This window comes from Protomyctophum parallelum, assembly GCF_964188405.1.
Source record: "Protomyctophum parallelum genome assembly, chromosome: 2".
Lineage (NCBI taxonomy): Eukaryota > Metazoa > Chordata > Actinopteri > Myctophiformes > Myctophidae > Protomyctophum > Protomyctophum parallelum.
The window spans coordinates 12914539-12926146 of NC_139699.1; the positions used below are offsets into that span (position 1 = coordinate 12914539).

Consider the following 11608-nt stretch of genomic DNA (forward strand, 5'->3'; position numbering starts at 1 on the left):
GTTTGGAGCACTTTAAACAGACATAAGACAACATATTCACATGGTGTCCATGTTGGCATTTTTACATTGAAAAAGCAGGGTGGCATTCCATTAACTTGATGGCCGCTGTGTGAATATGGTCCCTGTATAAATATAGGAAAAATAAGAAATGGCAAGGGTGAGGGCGACTGTAGTGAGGGTCATGCAGAGATGATGCTCCATTCTTATCATCTGCCTGTGGGCTGAGGGGTGTAAACAAGGCCCAGGACCAGCTGACAGACATGAAATCCAGTATAACAGTCCATTACCGTCTCTGACCCCCAGACCAATCAAGCCCACCCCCTCCCTTGCTGCCTACATGATACCACCATGGCTTGTAGGCCATGGAGCCATGGGGATTGCCTTTTAAGGTGCCTCCTGATCACAGTTGAGCCCACTGCCGCCCAACACAAAGAAGCTATGGTTGATAAAGGCGTGTGCATGTGTGTCTGTGACTGTGTGTGTGCACGCGCATGCCTACACCCTCGGGACAGATGGAGTGTGATAGAGATAGACTGGTGAGAGACATGATAAGGAACTGGAAGAGAGACTTAGGGGGTTGGTGGCAGTGGAGGTACTGTGTACAGTTGAAGACGACGCATTCTGTGGTACAGTCAGGGCAGAACTCTTTGAGCATGTGTGTGGCTGGGTGAAATCCTTGGGAATCTGTCGGGTGAGAGAGATTGTGGAAATAGGGCCTCATCAGAAGCTTAGTTGAACTTGTGGAAGAAATCATTTGATCCAAGCTGTCCAGTTGGCAGTGGCTGCCAATCTGTGATGGACTTCTAACCAGTGCAGTTTGTGTGTAAGAGGGACCACAGAAGTTTTAAACAAGGCATCAAGCATCATGGAGAAGTTCCAAGCAGCCATGGTTCTGGGTGCTGTGGGTGATGCCTTGGGGTACAGAAAGGGTCGTTGGGAAAGCTGCACGTCAGGGCGTCAGATCCAAGAGGAGCTAGCCACCCTGGGGGGCCTGGAGAACCTGAGGTTGGACGCAGACAACTGGCCCCTGAGTGATTCAGTGTTGATGCATATGACCACAGCAGCAGCACTTATAACAGGTAGGTGAGCATTGGATGGACAATACATTGTATGGGTGATTTAGTATTTGTTGGTAATTGGAGAACTAGATTCAACACGGTTTTATGCCACACTGTAGATTGTCAGCTGATATGCCACATCAGAATTAGTTTTGTTTGTTTTATAGATCATACATTGTATAATAAGCTAAAAGACATGTATTTTAGCTTATTTGACTAGTTTCTATTATCTATTCATTCATCTCTTCTGGACTAACATAAGACCCCACCTGTTCAGATGCACCTTTACTCTTTTTTAAATATATACATATGACCTGAAAAACCTTCCATATAGACTTTATATGGAAGGTTTTTCAGGTAGACCATGAATGTTGAAAATCACTTTCTGGCACAATATTCTTTAAGATACATCCTACTGACATGCCTTAATCCAAACATAAATAATCCATCAAATGTGATTGTCATCACATTGTTTCAGAATTTCATCACTTGTTTCAAGCTTTGTCACAGACTGGATGGGAGGTGTTGAGAGAATTAGTCCAAAAATAGAATGTTCTAGGAAAGCCCATGATCCTCATCTCTCCCCCTGCCGAACAATAGCTGGTCAGAGACATAATGATCCTCATCTCTCCCCCTGCCCAACAATAGCTGGTCAGAGACATCAACGATCCTCATCTCTCCCCCTGCCGAACAATAGCTGGTCAGAGACATCAATGATCCTCCATGATCCATCAGGATCAATCATGTTTGCATACAGTTCAAACTCAAAGCCAGTGACAGCAGTTCAGTGAAAGGCTGAATGACATCTTTTGAGATTAGGCCACTTGAGTACGCCTTCCAAAACACAGTGGAGAAACACACATTCAAACAGGTAAAACAAGGGGTGCCCTATATATAGTTCACCTGGAAAGAGCACATACAGTATACTGTACCACATAAATGAGGCTTTTTCGAAGCCTGGATTTGAATCCAACCTGAGGCTCTTTGCTCTGTCACCCCCCCCCCTCTCACTGTAACCACTGTAACAATAGAAAATAAAGCACAAATTAATACAATAAAATCCATTCCATGCAACAGTTTTTTTATTATACACCTGAATACAAAATTCTTGATTGATGTCTCACCCTAAACATAAAAAGGAGAAAACTGACTAACTTTTTGTACAAAATAAGTAATATGTTCCCTCTTTACACATTAATCATGTCTGTCTCTGCTCCCTTTACTAGTCGACGGTACCCCAATCCAGGCCGTGAAAGCCATCTCTTGCCGATTGATTGATTGGTTGAAGTTTTTATTTCACAGTATGCAGAATGGGTACATTTGAAACGAAAGTACAGGTCAATACAAACACTGCTACTTGAGGACAGAACTATAACGAGCACAAAGACTTGTTTACATAAGGGTCCTCCATTTGCCAAAGCTTACTACTAAATTAGAAGGGATGCTCTGTGACTGTGTCACCCACACACAACCAAAGTGCTGTGTCCGCTGGTGGATCCCGGTGGACCCCCCCCCCCCCCCCCTAATGTGTGGAAACATATACTCACCAATCCTGCAGGCATACTTGGCCTAATCTGCAGCCCAGCAAGCTGAATCTAAATTTAGCTCATCATGCATGCCAAACACGAATGACTCAGTTACTGTGTGTGTGTGTGTGTGTGTATGTGTGTGTGTGTGTGTGTGTGTGTGTGTGTGTGTGTGCGTGCGTGCGTGCGTGCGTGCGTGCGTGCGTGCGTGCGGGGCCAGACTATTGGAGCTTAGAGGACCTCTATCGGGAGCTTGTGCGTGTCTATGTGGAAGCCATGGTGTCCCTTCAGGGGCGCGCTCCTGATCCCGCCACCACGGAGGGCTATGCCAACCTCAAACCACACAACTTCCTGCTGGCCTGGCACACACCCTTCAATGAAAAAGGTGTGTTTTTTTATCTGGTTTTATTTTTATGACAATAAACGTAACATGGATGACTGCATATTGTGTACAAATGTGTGTCTTGGTGTCCAGGCTCTGGCTTCGGTGCGGCTACCAAAGCCATGTGTGTGGGTATGAGGTACTGGCAGCCTGAGAGACTGGAGACTCTGGTGGAGGTCAGCATCGAGGCGGGCAGGATGACCCACAACCACCCCACAGGTTGGCACACACACACACAGGCCATGGAGGAGTACAGTACAGTACAGTACAGTACAGTACAGTACAGTACAGTACAGTACAGTACAGTACAGTACAGTACAGTACAGTACAGTACAGTACAGTACAGTACAGTACAGTACAGTACAGTACAGTACAGTACAGTACAGTACCACTCACTTCAGAGTCAGTTTTCTTTTCGTTTTGTTTATTTTCTTTTGTTTTCTTCAGTAAATTCAGGCAAACCATGGGTTTAAATTCTCTCTAGGCAATGTTGTCATAGTGATAAGAGCTGTATCTTGGCTTCAGGCTTCCTGGGCTCCATGACCACCGCGCTGTTCGCATCCTATGCTATCCAGGGGAAGCCCCCTGTGACCTGGGGCCGTGACCTTATGAAGGTCATCCCAAAGGCAGAGGAGTACTGCAGGAAGACCATCCGGCACATGGCAGGTCAGAGTGCATACAGTATGGACAGTATGTGTGTGGGTAACAGGTACGGTCGCCCCTTTTCCACCTCGCCCCACTACTCTACCTAGCTGTAAATAACAGGTACGGTCGCCCCTTTTCCACCTCGCCCCATTACTCTACCTAGCTGTAAATAACAGGTATGTTCGCCCTTTTTCCACCTCGCCCCACTACTCTACCTAGCTGTAAATAACAGGTACGGTCGCCCCTTTTCCATCTCGCCCCACTACTCTACCTAGCTGTAAATAACAGGTACGGTCGCCCCTTTTCCATCTCGCCCCACTACTCTACCTAGCTGTAAATAACAGGTACGGTCGTCCCTTTTCCATCTTGCCCCACGACTCTACCTAGCTGAAAATAACAAACATAATTCATGTTGGTGATTATATAAAATATATATTATATTAATTTATCATTGTTAAGTTCACTCTGTATATCCATGGGCATAATAGCATGATGATGCCATTATAAAACATGGGCTACATGGAAGAAATGTGTTTAATAAAACTAAATTAACTGCTAGAAGGTCCTAAATTAACTTAATTAAGCAGTCACCGTCTCTGTGTCATGTTATTCTTTCTTAATTTTATAGAGATATAGAGATCGACTACTATACAATCAAATAAATGTATACAAGATAATTTCAGATTTCAGAGAGGGAAATACTAAATGAACTGTTAACTACATTAAAATAATTTGTGGGGGCGAGTTGGTAAAGGGGCGAGTCGTTTGATATTCTGTGTGTGGACTGCACATTGGTGTCCAAAATTGACCAATTTGACTGATCAAATCAGAACATCAGATGTCCTATTGAAGACTGTGGGGTTTTCTTTTTAAACCCGTTGTTTGAAACCTTTCAAAATGATTTTCTGAACAGCATAGATGATTTTGGTATCATGGTCCAATAATTTGCAATATGTTCTCATACAGAAGAAATGTTTATATTTTTCAAAATACCCACAAAAATATGAAATGTACTATGGTTAAAATATATTGGAAATATTATATTTTGAGTGCCCAAATATAATTACAAGGAGAAGAGCTCGGTGCTCAACAGGGAAAACGTGATTACTGTACAAAGATAAATGCCAGTCTCTGCTGGTCTGCATGTATTTATTATTTTGCAGGGGTGACATTTCAACTTGCGTCCTCCTCAGATAGGAAGACGCAAATATAATATATATATAATGTATATTTCATATACTATGTCATTTATTAGCAAACCAATATTCATATGTGTAAAACTGTGTGTTGTTTTGTAGAATATCAGGAAAATTGGTTCTACTTTGAGGCCAAGTGGCAGTTTTACCTGGAGGAGCGAAGGATAGAGGAGGAAGGACAGAACAAAGCCCTGTTCCCCGATCACTACGATGCTGAGGAGACAGACAAGGTAACCCTTAAAGCAGGACAGAACACACCCCTGTTCTCTGATCACTACGATGCTGAGGAGACAGACAAGGTAACCCTTAAAGCAGGACAGAACACACCCCTGTTCTCTGATCACTACGATGCTGAGGAGACAGACAAGGTAACCCTTAAACCAGGACAGAACAACCCCCTGTTCCCCGATCACTACGATGCTGAGGAGACAGACAAGGTAACGCTTAAACCAGGACAGAACACACCCCTGTTCTCTGATCACTACGATGCTGAGGAGACAGACAAGGTAACCCTTAAAGCAGGACAGAACACACCCCTGTTCTCTGATCACTACGATGCTAAGGAGACAGACAAGGTAACCCTTAAACCAGGACAGAACACACCCCTGTTCTCTGATCACTACGATGCTGAGGAGACAGACAAGGTAACCCTTAAAGCAGGACAGAACACACCCCTGTTCTCTGATCACTACGATGCTAAGGAGACAGACAAGGTAACCCTTAAACCAGGACAGAACACACCCCTGTTCTCTGATCACTACGATGCTGAGGAGACAGACAAGGTAACCCTTAAAGCAGGACAGAACACACCCCTGTTCCCCGATCACTACGATGCTGAGGAGACAGACAAGGTAACCCTTAAAGCAGGACAGAACACACCCCTGTTCCCCGATCACTACGATGCTGAGGAGACAGACAAGGTAACCCTTAAACCAGGACAGAACACACCCCTGTTCTCTGATCACTACGATGCTGAGGAGACACGTACAAGTACAGTACAGCACCACTCAGATGGTACTTTTGTACTTTTACTCAGGGCCGTAGCTGACCATTTGGTTGCCCTACTCGTAGGATATTTGTGCTTTATTTGATTAAATTTCAACACTCTCAGAGTTACAAAATGATACGTTATCAGGATTTTACTGTGTGCACTGCAGGGCAAAATAACATAATACTAATGCATTCCTGAACATGCAGGTGTATAAACGCTGGAGCTCTGAAGGACGCCCAGGCCGTCGAGGACACGACGCCCCCATGATCGCCTACGATGCCCTTCTGGCAGCGGGAAGCGGCTGGACAGAACTCTGCCGGCGGGCCGTGTTTCATGGAGGTAGCTTTGATTGATTGATTGATTGATTGATCGATTGAAATATTTATTAACAGTTTGCAGAATTACAGTACATTTCCAGCACAACTCAATACAGAGACTGTTAACTGTGAGTGGACGACACCATAAAGCATTACAAGAGGTTCCACCTTGTTCAATTCATCAAAACATTTAGAGACGTACAAATAGACACTTCTATATAGTCAAAGAACAGAACAGGAATTCATCATAAAAGGAGGAAAAAGCAGCATCCAGCATTCAGAACCCAGTGTACTCTCTGCTGCCCCATCTGGGGCAGTACAGCACCACTCAGTTCAGATGGGTCTGATTTTTAAATACCTTTGTACTTTTACTTGTAACAGTACATTTCCCCCACCACTGCATAAAAGTCATCACACTGATACACTGCTGACTGAGCCCTCCACAACTCATTTGTGTGGTTCCAGGGGCAGGTGAGGCCACAGGCCTGATCGCAGGTTGTCTGTACGGCCTCCTATACGGCATCAGCCAGGTTCCCAGCGGCCTGTACCAGGATTTAGACCGACGGCAGCAGCTGGAGGAGCTGGGAGCTGCACTCCACAAGGCAGCGTCTTCAGAGAAGTCCTCAGAGAAGTAACCTGCTCTACACTGGCGTGACACAGAGGACCTATGGGTGCTTACCCCTGTCCCATACTGCCCCCTAGTGCACCGTAGTGGTATCTGAATAGCCTCAAGTGGTTTATTTCCTCTCTTCTCTTCTTTTCTCCCCCTGCCCCCCTGCTTACTCCATACTGTAAAGGTGCTCTGTTGAGGTGTATTTGGCAACTGTTTTTTTTGTTTATCTATCTAATCTGTGTAACAGTAATTGTGTTTTTCTGACACCTGCTAATATGACATTTTAGGAGATTAGTGGGTAGAATTGGTGGGAATCCTGGTTGTTTTGAAAGTAGCTACCCCCTAAGGATAACCCGGTTAACCCCATTCCCTGACCACTCAAAAACTAACCTGTATTAACCTTTACATTTGTATAGCAATAGGCCTATACATAATAATATAACAGATCTATAAAAGCCATACTTTTTACGTGGTTGATTGCTGTGTATTGATAGCATTTTTTTATTTTATTTTAACTTGTATTATTCAATGTATGCAATAATGAAGCTCAATGTGGCATTTCCGTAAATGTGATCAGTTGCCATTATCTGCACTGTGATTATATCCTTATGTGTGTTTTACTGTATGGTAAATTCACCATAACGTGGTGGTTATTAAATCTGTTGTGAGATTAAAATGGACTCCACTACACCACTCCTGAATAACTTGTCTGTCTTACCTTAAAATGATAAGTAATGCAACATCAATAACTGGCACCCTATCTTATTTTATTCCTATCCTATTTCTTGTCTCTTCTTTTACCCAACCCACCCTGCTATTCCCTAATCATATTTAACAGCTACTACACTGCTAAATTAGTTCATTTCAAGTTTAGTTACTTTCTATACTACACTGACTAAAATTCACTTAAACAAATAATAAAATCACACCCGTGACCCGTGTGAAGTGAGGGGTGCTCTAATCAATAATAATTGACCTCATACCAACCTTGAAACATACCTTGGTTACGTCAACAAGAATGGTGGTCCAAAATTGGCCAAGGGTTTCCACCGACATACCGACAAACATACTGATAGCCGATTTGCTCAGACACATAAATTATCCATTCTTTGTCAATGGCAGTTAATGTTTATGTTAAGACAGAATCTACACTATAGCTCTTTATAGGAGGGGCTATAGCGCCCCTTGAAAATAATATAAAAGTTGAGCACAGCTTAACTTTTTCAAAAAGGTACTTAATTGACTCCACACACAATCTGTGACTCCTTCCTATACTTGGTTAGATTTAGTTGTGTGTATCCTTTATTCTCCACAGATTGGGTTCCAAGCTACATAAAATCAGCCCTGATCCCAGCATGCTGAAGAAGTTGGTCAGAGACCGGAGCTGTCGTCCCGAGCTCAGAGGTATTCTAGAGAGCTTACTACACTACATAACTCAGAACGTTGCCAACCACACTGGCACGAATGGAATCTTGGAAACCCCAGTGGCAGTTTCAACACCTGAGAGGAACATGAGAAACAATACTGAGGCTCCGACTAAACAAACTCAACTAAAGTCAAATTCCAGGTTCACTGATGCACAAAAAATGACAGAACACAAGAGAGGAGGGAAGTGTTCTAGCAAATTTCAGAAGCATGGAGTAGATCAAATAGATGACAAAGCACCACGACGGCTCACTTCATTCCAACTCCTCCAATCCAAATTCATGAGATCCACACCCAAACCACCAACGACCAACCAACGCCATGTGGGAGCTCTGGCTTCAAGAGGAAGAGGGGGGGGCCGTTGCCTCCAAATTCAAAACAAAGAGACGGGTTTGGACAATAGGGAGAGTTTTCATCCAGGAGGTCAAGGGCTGAAGAGAGGAGGCAGTGTGAAAAATATAGTTGCTAAGTTTGTTATGGCTGAGCAGAAAGAAAGGGGAGTGAATGTACTGGGGCAGCAGTCCATCAAGCCTAGACAGATTGGAAAAGGGCCTCTGCTATCGTCATTAATGGAGAAGTTTGAAACCATGGCAACCATCTGTAAAGGAGGTGACTTGAGATGTTCCAATGAAAGGCCTTTGGGAGGAGTGAAGGTTTCAAGTAATATCAAGAAGATTATTAGTTGTCGTGGAAAAGAGCAACAGCAGGAGAAATGTCAAACCGTCTATTCACCAAGACAACCGAAGCAGGTGAAGATGACATCTGCTGGACTACAGCTGATAAGAAATGATTCAGCTACAGATGGAGATAAACAAAGTCCAGAGCAAACCAACAATGTTACAGTTTCAGATCAAACTGCCCACGCACCAAGACAATCTGCTGAACAAACCCCGATAAGAAATTATTCAACGACAGACGGAGAACTACAAAGACCAGAGCAGCAAAATGTCCATGGACAAAAACAATTGAAGCAGATTAAATTTAGAGCTGGTGGACAACAGTTAAGATATGATTCAAACACAGATGGACAACAAACACCAGAACATCAAGTTAGCATTTCAGTTTCAGGCCAAATTAGTCATGAAAGAAAATCAAAATCTGTTGAACAACAGCTAAAAATAAATAATTCCACCACAGAAGGGAAAGTACAAACAGAAGAGCAGCCAATTAGTGTTACATTTTCAGCAGGAGAAAATGTAACACAAAGAGAACTAAATCAATTGCCAGCTAAGCAAGTAATGGACCAGGCTTCAGATCGAATTTTGAAATATGCAAATCTGCAGCAACTTCTCTATTCGATATCTGTTGTAGAGTGGTCACTCCCAGAGCCTCAAAGACTTACACCTCAGGTGGAGACCTCAGTGAAGTGGCATGAGGCCATTTCTCTGCCTTGTCCTTCTGTGTGGAACTTAGAATGTGTTGAATCCTCTCCTGAGCAATGTTTAGTGAAACTCAAACCCAGGACCAAAGAAAGCCCCCTATCTCTACATCCAGAAAAGATATCCACCCAGTCAAAAGAAGCTCCTGATGTGGTTGCAAGATACTCTAACAATGAGACAAGTACATGTGGACCTTCTAATAGTACTAGTGATGGGAATGGTACTCTCAAACTCCCAAGTAAGGGGCTTTTTCTGTACACAGCTCAAACCTCTGTATTAGACAGGGTGGTGAGACAGCTAGATGCACCCCAGGTTCATATCACTGCAACAGGACTGCCTAAGTACCTGATTCCGCGACCTGATCAGGCCAGCTCCTCCCCTCTTACAGAACCACAACCACTCCCTGGATATATGACCCTTGCAGTTACCACGTGTCCTTCATCTTCTGATAATGATCTGACTGATCTCAATGCTGGAACAGCGATATTAGAGTCTTTTAAAGACCTTCAGTCACGTGTACCTAACATTAAATTGCACGTGGTCGATATGGCATCACAAGACAATTCAGCAGATGAGAAATTGCAGAAGATGGAAGAGGAAGGGGAGGGAAGAGAGTTGAGAGAGGCACTCGAGCACAAAGACAACATCAATGCTTTGCATAGTTCTACTCCTTCTGAGCTCACCACAAGCAAATCATCACTGGAGGGCAGCAAGAACTCAGTCCCAACACAATCTACTACAGAGACAGACCAGCCTCAAACAGGCGGCCACAATGAGAGACCAACACAATCTACTACAGAGATAGACCAGCCTCAAACAGGCGGCCACTATGAGAGACCAACACAATCTACTACAGAGACAGACCAGCCTCAAACAGGCGGCCACTATGAGAGACCAACACAATCTACTACAGAGATAGACCAGCCTCAAACAGGCGGCCACTATGAGAGACCAACACAATCTACTACAGAGATAGACCAGCCTCAAACAGGCGGCCACAATGAGAGACCAACACAATCTACTACAGAGATAGACCAGCCTCAAACAGGCGGCCACTATGAGAGACCAACACAATCTACTACAGAGACAGACCAGCCTCAAACAGGCGGCCACAATGAGAGACCAAAGTACAGGACAATAAACTACGGCGATCCCTCAGTGAAAGACACATATAAACCCAAAGTCATCCGCTTTACAGACACCTTTACATTCTAGATTAGTCATCTAATCTCTTTGTCCTTGTACTCTACCCTCACACAGTGGAACCATAGCACTGTAATATGTAATAGTATATTCAGTGCAGCTCATTTAACCATATTTCTGTACGTATTACTTATTTTATTACGACTGAACAAAGTATAAAACGAAACATGCAAATGCAACACACATTTCATCAATCAAATATATTTTATGTAATGTATCTGCATTGGATTTGTTTTTGTATTGCATTAATGTATTAAATCATATTTCTTTAAAGATATAGTGTTTATTCTTTTGATAAAATAAGTTGAATAATAGAATAAATATTTGATGGTGTATTTAATAACAGTATAGCAATAACCCCCATATAACCTACAGGAGTTAAGCTGGTAGGTGTTGGTTCCTCTGCAAACATATGGTACCTTTCAAGGTACCTTTCATGGCCTATGGCAAGCCGTTTTAACATTTAAGAGCTAGACTGGATATGTATTCCAGATATCTGTAATTCAGTTCTTGCTAGTCAAAACTAAAGTTTCAGATATCCACAATGACATTCCTCCTATCCATAACTGTTATTTAAGATATCCACAATGACATTCTTCCTTTCCGGGGGCGGATGTGGCTCAGGAGGTAGAGCAGGTCGTCCAATGATTCATGGGTCGGTGGTTCGAATCCCAGCTCCTCCTGTCTACATGTCAAAGTGTCCTTGGGCAAGACACTGAACCCTATACATTGCCTCCAATGAGTTGGTCGGTTTGAGCTCGCCACCATTGGTGTGTGAATGTGGGAAGTGAGGACGCTGGCGTTGACTGTTCTGGTTATCTAAAATCCACATTCTGGATATCTACAATTAAATTCTTACTAGGAGAAACTACC

General features: G+C 43.4%; 1 protein-coding gene across 1 annotated transcript; it reads left to right on the forward strand.

Annotated features, from left to right (window-relative positions):
• Positions 1-155: 155 nt before the first annotated feature.
• adprhl1 (ADP-ribosylhydrolase like 1) lies at positions 156-7426 on the forward strand. The gene is made up of 7 exons (XM_083759418.1): positions 156-1079; positions 2805-2969; positions 3060-3185; positions 3492-3632; positions 4910-5037; positions 6005-6137; positions 6581-7426. The coding sequence occupies exons 1-7, from the start codon at positions 866-868 to the stop codon at positions 6748-6750; spliced, it is 1077 nt and encodes a 358-aa protein (XP_083615544.1). The 5' UTR covers positions 156-865; the 3' UTR covers positions 6751-7426.
• Positions 7427-11608: the final 4182 nt, after the last annotated feature.

Bases quoted from the DNA above. Each gene is read 5' to 3' on its own strand.
- adprhl1 (XM_083759418.1), top strand. From the start codon at position 866: ATGGAGAAGTTCCAAGCAGCCATGGTTCTGGGTGCTGTGGGTGATGCC. The intron at 1,080-2,804 runs GTAGGTGAGCAT...GTGCGGGGCCAG, and splicing joins AGCAGCAGCACTTATAACAG to ACTATTGGAGCTTAGAGGAC. The intron at 6,138-6,580 runs GTAGCTTTGATT...GTGTGGTTCCAG, and splicing joins GCGGGCCGTGTTTCATGGAG to GGGCAGGTGAGGCCACAGGC.